This window comes from Macaca thibetana, chromosome 4 (genome assembly GCF_024542745.1).
Source record: "Macaca thibetana thibetana isolate TM-01 chromosome 4, ASM2454274v1, whole genome shotgun sequence".
Classification (NCBI taxonomy): Eukaryota; Metazoa; Chordata; class Mammalia; order Primates; family Cercopithecidae; genus Macaca; species Macaca thibetana.
The window spans coordinates 9759324-9777289 of NC_065581.1; the positions used below are offsets into that span (position 1 = coordinate 9759324).

General features: G+C 37.0%; 1 protein-coding gene across 1 annotated transcript in view; it reads right to left on the bottom strand.

Moving 5' to 3' along the window:
* Positions 1 to 17966, bottom strand: part of LOC126952358 (uncharacterized) — a gene marked incomplete at its 5' end in the record, with an annotated part of 317885 nt that overhangs the window by 184571 nt on the left and 115348 nt on the right. Inside the window, 2 exons of the mRNA XM_050786815.1 lie at positions 10067 to 10148; positions 17646 to 17658. Coding sequence (XP_050642772.1) covers positions 10067 to 10148; positions 17646 to 17658 — 95 coding nt within the window. The remainder of the gene's footprint in view (positions 1 to 10066; positions 10149 to 17645; positions 17659 to 17966) is intronic.

The following is a 17966-nucleotide window of genomic DNA, read 5'->3' on the forward strand; positions in this document are numbered from 1 at the left end:
TAAGAAAACAAACATTAATTATTTCAATGAAACAGGCAGATCGGAAGTAAGAAGAAAATGAAAAAATATATACCACCATGCCAACATTAATTTTTAAAAAACAGGATTGACTATACTGCTACCAGATAAAATAGACTCAAAGCAAAGAAAATTACCAGGCAGAATAGTATATAATAATTAAATTATCAATCTATAGGTAAGACACAACAATCAAATACTTATACGCAAATAGTGGAGCCTCAAAAATGAATGAAGTAAAAACTGATATGGATGAAAGAAGAATAGAAAAATTACAAATTCTAGTTAAGGATTTCAACATTCCCCTTTCATCAGATGATAGAGGTACTAGACCAAAAAACCAGCAATAATATAGAAGATTTGAACAATACAATCATCAAACATAATATGAGAAAGGCAGATTAATAGATACACACATATACACACACATATGTAAAGCACTCCACTCAACAACAGCAAATACACATACTTTCTCAAGTCCCCAAGGATTATTCACAAATGTCATACCTGCACTACAAACAAACTCCAACGAATTTAAAAAGAATTAAAATCACACCGAATATGTTCCATGACCATAATTAAATTGAACTAGCATTCCATAACACAAAGACAAGAGAAAAAATTTTAAACTCCTGGAAATTAATCAATGTACTTCTAAGAAATCTGTAGGTCAAAAAGGAAGTCTCAAAGAAAATAAAAATAGATTTAGAACTAAATAAAATGAACATGCAACATATCAACTTTTTTTTTTTTTTGAGATGGAGTCTTCCTCTGTTGCCAGGCTGGAGTGCAGTGGCGCAATCTCGGCTTACTGCAACCTCCGCCTCCTGGGTTCAAGCGATTCTCCTGCAACATAGCAACTTTAATGGGATGTAGCTAAAGCAATGTTGAGAGAAAAATTCATAGTACTAAATGCTTACATCAGAAAAGAAGAAAATCAATAATCTACAGCCTCACCTCAAGAGCCTAGAAAAAGAACAAAATGAATCCAAAGCAAGTAAAAGAAAGAAAATAATAGTTATAAGAACAAAAACCAATGCGATTGAAAAGAGGAAAAGTAAAATAAAATCAATGAAACTTAAAGCCGATTCTTCAAAAAATTCAGTAAGACTGATAAATTCCCAGCAAGACTGACAAAGATAAAAAGAAAGAAGATACAAATCACCAATATCAGGAATAAAATGGGATATCATTACAGATACTGGAGCCATTATGAAATAAAAGAATACCTTGAGCAGTTTTATGCTCTTAGACTCAACAACTTAGAAGAGATGGACCAATTCCTCAAATACTCCAAACTACCAACACTTCGCCAACATGAAATAGATAACCTGAATAGTGCCTTAACTATTAAATACATTGAATTTGTAATGTTAAAACCCTACATCCAGATAGTTTCCCTAGACAGTTTTACCAAACAATTCCAGAAGAGTAAACATCAATTTTACACAATCTTTTCTAGAAAATATAGGAGGGAACAATTCCTAACTCATGAGGCCATTATAACCCTGACACCAAAACCCGACAAAGAGAGAACATAAAGAGCAAAACCACAGATCAATATCTCCCAGAAGATTAGACACATGAATCCTCAACAAAACATTAGCAAATTGAATTCAACAATGTATGAAAATAATGATACACTACGACCAAGTGGGATTTATTCCAAGTATAAAAGAAGATGAATCAATTATTTGAATCTGCCATATCAATAGTCTAAAGAAGATAAATCACAGGATTGTATCTATTAAAACAAGTGAAATTTGATAAAAATACAACATCCGTGTATGATAACAGAAATAGAAGGTAACTATTAACATCTCAAGTTAATAAAAAGCATCTCCAAAAAACTTACAGTTATTGTATGTAGTGCTAAAAGACTGAACGCTTTCCTCCAAAGATCAAGAATAAGACAAGCATGTCTACATGCACTCCTGATATTCAACACAGTACTGGAATTTCTAATAACTACAATCAGGCAAGAAGAAGAAGTAAAAGATATACAGGTTAGAAAGAAAAAAATAAATCTATTGCTATTGGCAGATGATGTGATTGTCTACATAGAAAATTTTCAAGGAATCTAGCCAAAAATTTCAAAGGACCAGTACATGACTTCGGCAAGGTTGCCGGATACAAAATCAACACACAAAAACCAATCACAGTTCTATATACTAGCAATAAACCTGCAGAAAACAAAATAAAACAGTCAATACCCTTTACAGTTGTTCCACTGATAATGAAATACTTACGAATAAGCTTAACAGAACATGTACAGGATATTTGTGCTCAAAATTGCAAAATTCTGATAAGAGAAATCATGCAAGATCCAAATAAATGGGAAGACATATCATGTTCATGGATTGGAAGGTTCAACATAGTAAAGATGTTGCTTCTTCCTAAATTATTTCGTAAATTTAATGAAAGTCCTACCAAAATCCCAGTGTGGTTTTTAAAAATAGATACAGACAAGCTTTTTCAAAAATGTATATGGAAAGGCACAGGTTTTAGAATGGTTAAAGAAATCTTGAAAAAGAAAAATAAATGGGAGAAATTATCAGATATCAAGTTTCACTACATATAGCTACAATAAATCAAGTCTGTGTGACATTGGCATAAGCACAGACACATAATGAAGAGAAGAGAATAGAGAAGCTAGAAGTAATTCCACAAAAATATGCCCAACTGCTGGTTTTTAAGAAAGGTGTAAGAGTAATTCAATAGCAGAAAGATAACCTTTCAACAAATGGTGCTGGAGGAATTTGGCATCCAAAGGAAAAATGAATTGACTAAAACTTCCATAGTTACATTAAAAATAACTAAAAATTGATTTTCATTTAGAAAAAAAAAATAAGAGAAAATCTTTAGGATCTAGGGTGAGGCAAAAAGTTCGTAGATTGACCCCTAAAGCATGATCCATAAAATGAGAAATTGATAAACTAGACTTAATTAAAATTAAACATCTTTGCTCTGTGAAAGACCCTGTTAAGAAGATGAAAAGGCAAGTGACAGATTGGGAGAAAATATTTGCAAACTACATAATCAACAACTATAGGTTTTAACCCATATAACAGGTGTTACAGAGAAAAAAAAAAAGTACTAAGATGATGAATTTCTGGTCTTCCCAACAACCAGTTCACCACACTTGGCTAAAACTTTATTACATGAAAATTAGCCCCACACATGACACCTGATGTCTGAAAATCTGAGAAAGAAAATAAAAGATGTTTCATTGAAAGCCTAGGTGAAGGCAGAAGAATGTACTATTCATTATGGTCCAAAAGAAAATACTTTAATGCTGGTGAAGATGCACTTGCTGATTTAAAAAAAAAAAAATGTCATTCTAACTACAGAGAAACTAACTAATAAGAATCTGTTTGGAGAGAAAGCATGAATTAGAATAAAGGAGAACAATTCGTGTTTTAGGTTTCTGTACTGTTTTTCACTAAATTATGCTTTCACAACCTTTTCGTCTTAACTGTGAGAACCACTTGTATCTTTAAGGTTAGTCTCATAATTCCCATGCCTTTATTTCTAAGCAGACGTGTTGTAAGATTTTTTTTCTGAAGTTTCTATTAGATTGGTGCAAAGGTAATGGCGGTAATTACTATTGAAAGTAATGGCAAAAACTGCCATTACCTTTGCACCAACATAATACCTTACAAGAATCTAAAGGCTCAAGTTTCTGAGGAAATAATTAAAATCCTATGTCCATTTCACTAATTATAGCAAATTATCTCAACGACAACAAAAAAATAGCTATGGTTTTGCAAATGAAGGTGGGTCAAATGTTTGGCTTCTAGTAATAAACTACTCAAGGACAATGTGTCATATATTAGTGATACAAATAATGAACTTCTCACATGCATGATTGCCAGGGCGCCACCATTCAAGAACAGATTTGTTTCTCTAAGATAATTATTATAATTTCAAAAGAGAGGCTAATTTTTCTTTTACCTCATGCCAAAGGATGCCAAATTTAACACATTCAAAATCCTAGTTTTCTAATTTGGATTTCCTATTGCATATGATTCCTCCAATCATATTGAGTGGATCATTGTGGACACAATAGTGTCTCTTTCTGCCAATCTTGATTTCAATTATTTCCACATTGAGCAAAGTCAATTGCATGCTTCTAAGTCAGATACTGGAAGAGGGAGAAGTTGGTCATACCATTCAAGTGTCCAAAGCCAGCCGCATGTTTAGAAAGCGTTAATGAGCCCATTTATTTGTGCAAAAGTTCTCACAATTCATTTATTTTTCACTCCCTCTTGTAGTTTCATCAATTTGAAAAGGACAGTACTGAGCCAATTAGATGCTACCTGCTATGAACATACAACAAAGAGTCCATAATAAAACCTACTGTATAAACTGAAGCAACTGTAAAGCCAAATCAGATAGGCTGCTACTTTATCATGTTAAAAGAGTAAATTCTCACCAGCCAATCATGGTTTCTTTCATCATAACTCACATGTTAGTAAAAATTGACTAAAAGTATATTTTTATTCCTGCAGTTCCTTATTTCCAACTTATTCAGACTGTGCATTTAGCTATGAATGCTTCTGAGAATGTCCAGATTGAATAGTGAGACCAAAGTTAAGTGTGTCTTGTCATAGCTCCACATTAACTCTTCCCTCCTAAACCACTGCTCCTCAGGCCAGTTAGAAGTGTTGTAATTTTCCCAAGCTGTTAGGTCAATTGCAGTGGATCATACTGAGTCAAGAACTACAATATTCTCTGTTGCCAATATTCACTTCTGCACCATACTTTTGCAAAGACATTTGTCTAATTCTGAGGCATTGAATATCCACAGATTAAATGAGAGAAATTGGCCAAAGAAAAATAGGATTATTATCATGAACAGTTCATTCTTATGAATGACTGCTGATTATACATGGCATGTTTGCATTCGTTAACATATCTACCACAATAGATTAAAGAACACATATACACACACATTCACAAAATGGGATTAGGGCTGTCGGAGGGCAGGGAGAAAGTAAGCATTAATTTTCCCCGCTTTAAAGAGTGCACTCAGAAAAGTATGTGTTCTGAAAAGGTGTTTCAAGCATGAAGAAGAGGAGGAGGAGGAGGAGGAAGAAAAAGAAGAGGAAGAAGAAGAAGAAGAGGAGGAAGAGAAGAAGAAGAAGAAGAAGAAGAAGAAGAAGAAGAAGAAGAAGAAGAGGAGGAGGAGGAGGAGGAGGAGGAGGAGGAGGAGGAGGAGGAGGAGGAAGAAAAGGAAGAAGGAGAAGAAGAAAAAGTACCTTTGAAAATGACTTCATTGGTGGCTGCCAAAAGATTGATCATTTGACTTTTGAAATGGTCTATGTTGACTCACTGAAAAAAATGGCAAACCTGTTTGAATAATAATACAATCCAATTGCCCTCTTATGTTTTCTTACTGCACTGCTTAATTGCAAAAACACAGAGGGTAAATGGACTGTGATGAATATATAAGACCAAATAACATGTTGAGAATGTAAAATGTCCTGAAAACGCAAGTTGCAATCTGATGTTGTTGATCTAATCCACACACATTCCATAATTGGAAACATATCTCACACACCAGCATATTGGAGTAGATCAGTAAACAGATATTTCTAAGTTTTCCTCAAACCTAGATTTAGATCATTCACATGTGACAACTTCATTTCGTTGCCTCTTCCACTTAAAAAAAAAAGAAAAATTTAAAAGATAGCTTTAAGAAAAACTCAGAATGTTTTGGGGCCTTCCAAATAAACAGAATTTTGGTCTTCCTTCATGAAAAGAAACAATGAAGCAAAGATTCGAACCTGCTGGAAACGTTTTAAGCCCGACTCGTCTCTCTGTCCCCACAGATCTTTTCAGCACACCCTCCTCCCTTTTTTCTTAGCGTCAAACTGGTTCTCCACTTCCTTTACATCAGTGGGAACACTTCCCTTCTGGGTGTCAGAATCTCTCAGAGGGGTCAGGGGCTGCCCTGCAGAGGAAATGACCAGCTGTGAAACGTAAAAGAACAATTCCTTCCACATGTTCCTTTGCTCCCGGAGCAGGCAGGAGTTGTCAGCTAGCATCACTTTGGAACCAGGCAGGCCTCTGCATCATAGTCCTGTCAAAACTAATTTACAATTAAAGACCTGCATGACTGTTTAAAGCTTTTTCAATTCCAGCAGTTTTCAGAAACGACTTTGAGATTGAAATGGATCAAACAAAAAACCATTGTTGTAATGAGCTGTGAAGGATGGCGAAGAACCTCACAAAATAAGCCAAAGATTAAAACAAATTGTAATCATGTTTAAAAGAAATCTGTTAATGGTACAAACACTCACTACACCTCCAATTAACGTTTGTGTGAAAATTTCCCAGCTAGGCCAGGCTGGTGCGGGGGCTCACACCTGTAATCCCAGCATTTTGCGGGTCCGAGGTGGGTGGATCAAGAAGTCAAGAGATCGAGACCAACATGGCAAAACCCTGTCTCTACTGAAAATACAAAAATTAGCTGGACTTGGTGGCATGTGCCTCGTAGTCCCAGCTACTCGGAGGCTGAGGCAGGAGAATCACTTGAACCCGGGAGGCGGGGGTTGCAGTGAGCTGAGATCACGCCACTGCACTCCAGCCTAGCAATAGAGCAAGACTCCATCTCAAAAACAAAAAAGAAATTTTCTCAGCTAAGCCCCAATTTAGGAAGTTTAATGCTGCAGCTATTGGAAGTCATATGCAGTTTGTAAATGAAGTTACAAGGTTACACCTTCATGGCCAAGAAGGAAGGAAAGGAAGGAGAGGGAAGGGGAGGAGAAGGGAGGGGAGGGGAGGGGAGGGGAGAGGAGAGCGGGGAAGGAAGGAGGAGGAAAGAAGGAAGGAAGGAAAGAAGGAAGGAAGGAAGGAAGGAAGGAAGGATTTACCTTGAGCAATGGAAGCTTTAAAAAAGATTAAAATTGCTTTAAAATATTTTGAGCATTTCTGTGAATTAAAATATTTTGATGCATTTCCATATCTTAAATAAAGGCATTTAAAAATTGCAGGTAATTAGCTTTTTATGCAGATTAATCACTTTGAAACATATGTGGTTCCCTGAGGCTCAATTTTACACTGAGATAAAGGACTTAGATCCACCTATGCTACTTGAAAACCAAGACATTCAGGAGAAAATATGCCATAGTCAAAGTCTAAAAATTGCCTCAACATTTCACCAAATGGTGATTCTGAAATGGCAATTTCACATTCTTAAAAGCTTGGATATAGTTTATTAAAGTACTCATTCCTTAAGAGCTATCTGAAAATAATTAGGGATACACATGATAGAAAATTATTTGAGACAGCTTCTCCACAAACTCAACTCCAGCTGTCAAAAGCAAAGTCATACGTTCTGTTTTCAAATGCCAGATTAATGATTCTTCCATAGAAACAGGGAAACAATTGATCAGCAAATTATTAACTGAAAATACGTGTCTCTGGTTTGGAATCATTAATCGTGTCTGAGAGCAACTTGCTTCCCTTATCGTACACATGTGGGAATGGTGACCTCAGCCCTTCAGGGAACATGATATGGAGACTTGGCTAAAACAGATCACAGATACAGAACCATTCGAAGTCACACAATAGGTCTCTTACTGTCTGAGCATACCCACTAAGCTCTGCTGTCCAGTTTGTCCATGGCTTCCTGTTCCGGAGCTTCAGTATGGAGGGACTTCGGCTGCTTCCATCTGTGCCTCTATGGCTCCCACTGCAGCTATAATTAATTTGTCATCTTTTCATTCTTCCTCTACCTTGCGGTTTACAGATAAACTGGCTTATGTCTATCATATCTATAACAGTATATATTAGGCAGAGCCCTCTCACCAGGTCGCCAAATAAGTCACCAAAATTGAATCACTGGTACGTGGCCAACTGATTTTTGACAAAACTGCAAAGGCAATTCAACAATAGACAAAGAGTGTTTTCAACAAATGATGTTGGAACAATTGGACATTCATATGTGAAAACAAATAAAAAACCTTCAACCTTAACTTCACCCTTTACTCAAAAACGAACTCCAAATGGATCGTTGGATTAAATGTAGAGTGCAAAACTACAGAACTTTCCAAATAAAATGTAAGAGAAAATCTTGTGAACTGGAGTGTAGGCAAAGGGTTCAAAGACATGACCTCAAAAGTACAATCCATTTAAAAAATTACAAACTGAACTTCATCAAAATTCAAAACATTTGCTATGTGAAAGAAAATATTAAGAAAATAAACAGATGAACTTCAGACAGAAAGTATTTGCAAAAAAGTATCTGTATCCAGAAGGGATAAGAACTCTCAAAATTCAACAGTGAAAAACAAATAAATAAACCATTCAATTAAAAGAATGGGCAAAAGACTTGAACCGATACTTTACTAAAGAGGATATGTGGTAAATAAGTACATTAGTCATTAAGGAAATCTAAATTGAAATCATGAGATGCCACTACACACAAATTAGAGGGACTTTTAAAAGACTGACAATACTAAGTGTTGATAAGGATGCAGAGCAACTGAAATTCCCATGTTACTGGTGGAAGTGAAAAATGATACAGTCACTTTGTAAAACAGGCAGTTTCTAAAAAGTTAAATATACACATACAATACAATCTAGCAATCGCACTTATAGGTATGTATTCTGAAGAAGTAAATACTGGCCGGGCGTGGTGGCTCACGCCTGTAATCCCAGCACTTTGGGAGGCCGAGGCGGGCGGATCACGAGGTCAGGAGATCGAGACCATCCTGGCTAACACGGTGAAACCCCGTCTCTACTAAAAATGCAAAAAATTAGCCGGGCGAGGCGGCGGGCGCCTGTAGTCCCAGCTACTCGGGAGGCTGAGGCAGGAGAATGGCGTGAACCCGGGAGGCGGAGCTTGCAGTGAGCCGAGATCGCGCCATTGCACTCCAGCCTGGGCGACTAAGCGAGACTCTGTCTCAAAAAAAAAAAAAGAAGTAAATACTATATTTACACAAAAACTTCCTATGCGCATGTATAGCAACTCTTCAATAATTACCAAAAATTGAAACAATGTAAATGTCCTTGAGTTAGGGAAGAGATAAACTGCAGTACATCCACTCAACAATGACTGGGAATGAGCTGTTGATATGCACAATTACTTGTACGACTCTCAGTGGTGCTATGTTGAGGGAAAGAAATCAGTCTCAACCAGTATGCATACAGGTTGCACACTGTATGACAATTTAAAAAGTCAAAACCAATGACAAGTATGCCAATTTTGAAAAGACAAAACTACGGTGATGACAAACAGATCAGTGAGTGCCAGGGATTAGGATGGATGGAGGGAAGGAGGTGCCTGTAAAACACAGCACACAGGAGTTTTTTTGAAGAGTTGGGGGGTGGCAATAAAGTGCTTCTTTATTCTTGTTGGGGTAGTGATTATGCAAATCTGTATTTGTACACAGAATTGTATATTCTTTGAAAAAGTCCATTTTACTGTATTTTTATTTTAAAACACAATAAATAAACTGCCTACTTGACTGCTTTCCATAGAAAAGAGTTCTGGTCCTAGTTGGTACAGAGCTATATTCATGTATTCATTCTGCAAATGTTTACTGAGAAGCTATGATTTGGGACATCATAGATTTATGTGTCTTGTAGACCCTGGGATACATAAATAAGCAAAACAAGATGACTTTCCTGCAATTGTAATCTCTCTATGAAGAATTTTTTAAGACTTAAACCAGTAAGTGGAAGTGGGAACAGATAGAGCTGGTGCCTTCAGAAGCAGCTCTAGGCAACTGTCTTTTCATTTTTATCCTGGTAATCTAAAGCAAAGTGAGGTTCACAGACCAGTGCCATATGCATCACATGGGACCTATAGAATTAATGCCCACCTCAAACTTGATGAATTTGAATTTTCCGTTTAGCAAGATCTCTGGGTGATTCCTATGCACATCAGGTCTGATTAGTACTGCCACAGTTTATCTTGCTGATGTGACCACTCTCTTCCTTCTTGAGACTTAAAGCTCCCTGGTCTCCACAAAGTCTGACCTCCTACTTCTGCTTTTTCAGATTGTTCTTTTGCAATTTCCTGCGTCTTTTCTTTTACCTGTCCCTTCAATTAAGAATGTCCTACTCTTAGGTCTGCTCTTTTCTTCCTTGGTAAACTCATTCATTCCTGTGGCTTTAGCCTGCATATCAGGAGGACACCCATATGTTACTTCTGAGCTTTAAATTCATCTTTTCAACTCCAAGCAAGTCATTGTCTTCTTAATTTCCCCTAACACCTTAAATTCAGTTTGTCCAAAAGTAACTGGTTAACTTTAATCTGATACCTGTTCCTTTGGGGTTCTTATCTCCAATAAGGGCAACGCTAGTTTACTGGAAACCCGGGATACAAATAGTCTTGCCTACGAGCTTCACATCTTTGCTTACAACACAACTCTTCACTTTCCAATTCCTGTTAATGCAATTTTATCATGTCTCTTGAGTGCATCCCACAGCAGTGCTCTGCCTCAGGTCCTTACCGTCTCTTCTGTAAGCTAATGTCATGTCCTTCTTACTGGATTGCTTGCCCTAAAATGATCCTTGCCCAAATCCATCCCAATTTGTATACCAGAGCCCAGTGGTTCCTTATAGTTCCTCAAATACAACTTACACTATGTGACTTCTTAACTTAGCTGGTGGTTTTCCTTTTATCCCGAGATAATTCCCGACTATGCTTGCCTTTTGAACTCTAAACTATCCTTCTAGCCCCAGGACAAGATTGTGAAACTAACATATATGTCCCCAGATCACATCAGTACAGGATTAAAAACGGGGTTATATTAAAAGTTCCGATCAATTTCAATTGACTTCAAAAGCTCACTCATTTATTTCCAGGAGTCCACCTGCATGATCACATGAGCCCATGAACCACTAATTTCCATCCACATATACTTTCTCGCAGTGGCTCCATAACACCCTGAATTACAATGTTGCTACACGTAGAACACAGAGCCGTTCCCTCTCATTCATGATGGGTAAGTTCCAGGATCCCTAGGGGGCATCTGAAACTGCACATAGTACCAAACTCTGTATATACTGCACTTTTTCCTATCCATACATATCCATGATAAAGTTTAATTTATAAATTAGTCACAGCAAGAAATTAACAACCATAACTAATAATAAAATACAACAAATGCATCAGTATGCTGTAATAAAAGTTATGTGAATGTGGACTCTCTCTTTCTCAAAGTATCTTATTGTACTGTACTATTTTTGGACCATAATTGACCACAGGTAACTGAAACCTCAGAAATCAAAATTGGGTAAGGGAAGACCACTGTATTTGTATATAGCAGGCCTAATTGTCTCAGAGGAGAGTATATACTATAATATACTGTTCTGTGTCTGACAGAATTTCAATGAAATGGTTCTCTTTTAGCAGTTTGGGGAGTGTTTCCAAGCACTCCTCTCTCTCCCTGGGAATTCCACTGTGAGTTGACTGGGCTAAAGAACAAATGTGATTCCTAGACATTCTACGTTTCCCACAATCGCCCCTCTCACCTAGCAACTGAGTCTCTAGCCAATTGCATCTGCTTCAATTCTTCTCCAAGTCTGAATTCTCTCTGAGAAGGTTTGCAGGCCCCTTATGTAAATGGAGTGCTGGTGGGCCTTCTCGTCATCTCTTGGATATGTGGACACATGCATATCTCATGTTAGAGCAGGCTTGGGCTCAAGTAAGCCTTTGAAGGCCAAGGGCTGGGTGTTGCTTTGATTTTTAATTCTATAGCATTTGGCAGCATGATTTGTTCTTGTGGTTGCACAACAAAATTCTGAATTGAATTTGGCATCACAAAACAGATATAGATACTGCCAGAGAACATTGCTCATGCAATGTAGGCATATTCAAAACACAATTATCAAGTGTGTGAAATATTTGCCTAGACTGACTCCTAAAAAGTAAAACAGCCTAAAAGATGGCGATAATCCAAAAGTTATATCATGAGTCTCTTCTTCTGGCCTTTCATAAATATTTTCAGGCCTCTGATATCCACCTATTTGCAAGGCTGACCACCGCTTAAAACATCAACCATAGGATTAAGTCTGGAATCCTGTAGTATGTGTACGTGAGTGCACATGGGAGTGCAGGTGTGTGCACACACATGTGTGCCTGCAAATGAGCATTAAAGACACTTTTTCATGATTCTAGGACAGTAGCTGACTCAACAGATTACATATAGAACCTATCAATGTGGACAGCTTGTGAAAGATCATAAACACATTTTTCATATAGAAACGTTGCAGCCATAAACACACCACGTGGTCACCCCTTCCCTAAGCTTTGCTCCTTTAATTGTAAATAGCCAGAAAGTCATCAAGCCAGAGTTTAATAAACTTTTAATTTGAAATGAATTACCACATGTTGTGTTTGTTTACCCGTTATTAAATCTCTTAGCAACATATCAGTGGCAGAAACAGCATACTGTATCACAGCCCTGATATATTGGAAAACAAACCCATGGGGGATATTAACGGCTAATAATATGCTTCCAAGAAAAATAAATAAATATAAGCAATAGTAAAGACGTGTATTTGAAGAGCTTTTTGTGTTCTGTTTTTCTGTAAATTTGTTTAGAATAACAGCAGAAGTTACCTCTGCAGTCTTTGAATGTGAGACTTGAATAAGTCTCCATGCTCAGAGCAGAGCAAATGAATAATCTTTTTTTTTTCTAAAGCATTTTCCTAAAGCAGAAAACATTTTTCCTCTCGTGATATACAGTATTCTCGGATTGAATACGCGGGTGTTCCTGCTTTCTGGAGTGCTATCTGTCCTCCTTTTAGGGGAACTGGGAACGGCATTCTAAAAGTCAAGTTTATAGCTCAGTGCAGTAGGTGTGGAAAATACAGCCCTCGTTACTCCAAGGAAAAACTAGAAAGCAAAAATGGTCCAAGAGTAATTGGCTCTCGTCTTCTGTTTTATCCTAACACTAGGTTAAAACATCAATAACACTGACAGTTTATTAGTTAAGTCAAACTCACTTTCCCAAAAGTTAAAAATTCTAAAGTAAGAATATTTAGCTCCATATTTAATGCGAAAACACTGGGAAAGAAAAAGAAAAAAAAAAACCTACTTTGCAAATACATGTATTTTACAGTGTCTCATGTGGCGGCTTTACAGTTGACTTTTGAACTTGATATTTGAGCAAAAAAAAAAATCAATGATTTTCTAGGGTTTTATCTAATGAAATCATAATCATTCCTTTTGTATTTTGTGAATTATTAATTTTATCTTAGGAAGATGATCTTCAACCATCAGCAAGGGCTTCGTCCATTCCTTCCCTTTCTGTGTCTCAGATTCCCAGGTTGCACAGATGATACGCTAATGTTAAAGTAATTTGTTTTCACAGAACAAGGGCATCACAGGCCCTCAGGTTGGAAGGCCTGACTAATCTAATTCCACATACAGGAATGGTGTAAAAGTGATTCTCCTGCAGAGACAACTGAATGAGAATTACCCACAGTGTCCATGAACATACTCCACGTAACTGCCCCACAAAGGAATTCGGAATGAGGCTAAATCTGACACTGGTTGGTCTGTGCTTTGGGAACCCATCCTCCCTTTTTTTGAGACAGGGTCTCACTTTGTCACCCAGGCTGGAGTGCAGTGGTGAGATCTCAGCCTACTGCAGCCTCGACTTCCTGGGTTCAGGCGATCCCCATAAGTAGCTGGGACTACAGGCATGCACCACCAAACCTAGCAAATTTTTGTATTTTTTGTAGAGATGGGGTTTTGCCATGTTGCCCAGGCTGGTCTTGAACTCCTGGGCTCAAGTGATCTGCCCACCTCGGCCTCCCAAGGGGTCACTTTTATGACACTCTCTGCTCTTTTTCAGACTGCCAGAGCCTTAGGCTTATTTTATGCCCTACCTCTTGCCTTCCTTTTATCCACACTAAGTACACCGACACACTCATTGATGCCTACCTTGGATAGTGGTATTTAAAATTTAAAAATTAAAGCATTGAGCCTATTAAATCTCACAATGAAAAATGCTTAAGGCTGAGAGCAGTGACTCACACCTGTAATCCCAGCAATTTGTGAGGCCGAGGTGGGTGGATCACCTGAGGTCATGGGTTCAAGAGCAGCCTGACCAACATGGAGTAACTCCATCTCTACTAAAAATACAAAATTACCTGGGTATGGTGTTGCGCACCTGTAATTCCAGCTACTCCGGAGGCTGAGGCAGGAGAATCGCTTGAACCCAGGAGCTGGAGGTTGCAGTGAGCCGAGATTGCGCCATTGCACTCCAGCCTAGGCAACAAGAGTGAAACTCTGTCTCAAAAAAATAAAAAATAAATAAAAAATAAATGCTTAAAGTCAGCTGCAAGTTGTGATTTTGAGGACCGCTAGCTCCACACTTTACCCACCAAAACCAGACCATGTTGTCAGTCATTTCTTATCTTCTCTGGCCGTAAATCCTAGTTCTAACATGAGAGAAACAATACACTTTGGTCAAGTTGCTTTATAACTGTGATGCTTGTTACATAGCTTCAGCATATATCTGATTTCTAATTTATCTTCAGAAATATTTGTTTAAAGCCAGTGACATAATTTGATATATATGTATTCTGTGTATAAAATTTCAACACATCTCCAGGTAGACATCACTCTATAAACTGATATTTAGTTGTCTGGAGGTGGAAGTGGTGGTATCTCAATTGTGATATGATATTGGCTTACTCCCAAGAAAGCAGGTCAGGTGTGTATATGGAAGCCCAGGCCTCATAGTAGATCTGCCCTTAGGAAAGCAGGGGTTACTAATACTTGAGCCTGGCAGAGAGTTGTACTTGGTCCAAGAAGGCATAATCTCTAAGGGACTTGGAGAACCCCAGTAACAACTTGAGAAGTATTTATCGCCCTCTATGAAGCTGATAAGCGGAAGACAGGAAGACAGGTGTCACCTGGGAGGTTGAATCGTGTAGGCATTGTGTCTGGCCATTATGGCTCCATGGTAGGGATCTGTCATTCTTCTCCTGAAATATTGCCATTTCCCTGATCTGTGTTCTCAACTCAACATGCCTATCCCTCTATACATTCTTTCTGGTTAAACTCAACCACTTAGCAGTTTCAGCTACAGTCTCTGTGTTCACATGGCCCTAATGAACATATACTCCCTCCCCATTCTCCATCTCCCTCCTGAGTTTCACGTCCATTTCCCAATGATCTCTTGAACATTTCTTTTTGTTTTTTGAAATGGAGTCTCACTCTGTCACCCAGGCTGCAGTGCAGTGGCGCAATCTCAGCTCACTGCAACCTCCGCTTCCTGGGTTCAAGCGATTCTCGTGCCTCAGCCTCCTGCATATCTGGGATTACAGTCACCTGCCACCATGCCCGGCTAATTTTTTGTATTTTTAGTAGAGATAGGGTTTCGTCATGTTGCCCAGACTGGTCTCAAACTCCTGAGCTCAAGTGATTCACCCGCCTTGGCCTCCCAAAGTGCTGGAATTACAGGCGTGAGTCACCACACCCAGCCCCCTTCAACATTTTTATTTGGATATAATACAGAAATATCAAACTCTGCAGATCCAAAATCAAGCTCCTGATTTTCCTCTACTCTTATTCCTCTTCCTATAGTTCCTATTATCTGCTGGTTGATATCCATATCTATTGTGTTCAAAGTTTAGGAATCAACTTTTGTTATCCTCCAACGTCCATATTCAATCAATCAACATCATGTTTATGGCCATTCTATCGCCCCTCTTTAACACTTTATGAATGTTCATTCTCTTCTCTAACTTTATTATCTCTGCCCTAATTGAGGTCCTCATCTTTTGCTTGGACTACTCTAAGCTTTTCCGACCTGTTCTGGTTTTAGACATGCCCTGCTCAAATAAATCCTCCTAAAATTTCTCAGTGATCTATCTAAAATTGAAATGGAAATACATCACTCCCCTTTATATTGGCTACCCACTTAACACTGATCTCTGATCAGCCGCAAGACACACAAAAAGGCAGTGGAAAAATGGTAAAGAAAAGGTATTACTACCCTAGAATCTTATACATGGCTAAATGATCTATCAAAAGTGAGGGAAAATACTAGACTCTTTCGGATATACAATGACTAAGAGAGATCCAAACTCTAAACAAATTACTAAAGACTTATTTCAGCAAGAAGGAAAATGGAGCCAGAGTGAAGACACGCTATCTTAAAAATATAATGAAGCATCAATATGTCATTAAATTAATTTTCTATTAAGAGTAAAAAATACTAACTGTTGTGTTTAATGAAAAAGTGAAACTGAAACCATAGCCAATAATAGCAATTGGAAGAGGAGTTGTTTTCAATGGGCAAGGCATGCCAAAAGTCCTTGCCACATCCAGGAAAAGAACGGAAATACGGAATGAGCTTAGAATTTTAAAGATGTTTTATAGTTAAATATGTAAGTGAGAAATTAAGGATAACATCTAAAGTAATGGATGAAATCTGTAGATTATACAGACAGAAGGGCATAAACAAATTAATTTTTTTAAAGCAAAGAAATAGGACGGTAAATTTAAAGTGAAAATTAGATGCCATCAACAAGTACAAATATAACAATAATAAGAGTAATTTCCAAAACTTTAAACTTACCTATTTAAATGGCACATGTTATTTACTTGTCTTTTCTTCTATTTTTAATTAGTATATGTGAGTTTTACTTATTTTGGAAGTACATGTGTATTTTGATACCTCTCTGCAATGGCTAATGATCAAATTGGGGTATTAAGGATATCCATCAACTCAACCATTTATCTTTTCTCTGTGTTATGAATATTACAAATCTGATATTCTAGCTATTTTGGAACATACAATAAATTATTGTTAACTATAATTTTCCTACTGTACTCTCAAATACTAATGTTTATTCCTTCTATCTAAAATTGTATTTTTGTACCCCTTAATTTGTCTTGAAAATAAAATCCAGATTTATGCTACTAATTGATACATGCCCAAACTGTACTACAGAAAAATGTTACAATTTAAAAATAAGGGGTAGCATAATAATGTGTGCCATGAAAATACTAAAAATTAGTAATTCAGGTGTGTAGCATTCATATCAGATGAAACAGAACATAAATTCAAAAGTATTAATAGACAAACAGAAGTAGAAAAGAATTATAACATCCTCCAAACTATAACAATTATAAACTTGTATGCGCTTAGCAGATTCAAAATGTATAAAGCATTATCTGACAAAATTACAGGAAGCAATGGACAGATCCATTCATAATTTTCTCTGATCTACAATGTGTAGATTTTCTCTGATCTACACAATGTGTGGATAAATAAAAAGTTAAGATACATAAAAATGTCAAGAGAATAAATACATAGAAAATAAACAATCAGTGGAGAACTTGAATGAAGGTAAATGTCAGTTGGATACTGAAAAAAAATAAATGAAAAGATTAAAAGCAAGACTAATAAGGAAAAACAACGATGGCTAATATTAATTATCAACATTAGGAATGACAAGAAAAATATATAATATAATGATAGAGTTACTTGTATTTCAAAATTATAGTAGTAGTTTTGTGTATTTTCTTATAGATACATAAAAATATCTATTGAGTAGTACATCGGTTTCCTTCAGGGAGAAGAACTAGGTTGCTGGGGAGCAGAAGGGGAAGGCAGGTTTTCTTTTGAACAATGTGAATATATCACCTGCTCAATAAAACTTAAACAAAAGGAGATAAATTTAAAAATTAAAAAGATAATGTACCATGACCAAGTTAACCCAATTGGTTAATGAATTAAACATAGAAAGATGGCATAATAAGTAACAATCAAAAATTGAACCAGAAAATAAATGTCCCCTACCACCCTCCTAAAAACAGCAACAACAACAACAACAGCAACAAAGCCCCAGAACTCTTACAGGTCGATGAGGCAAAACATGGCCCAAAGAAAGTGGACAAAGTATAGGAACAGGCAATTTCCACAAGATAATACCCAAATGGTCAACAGAAATATACGTAGTTTCAA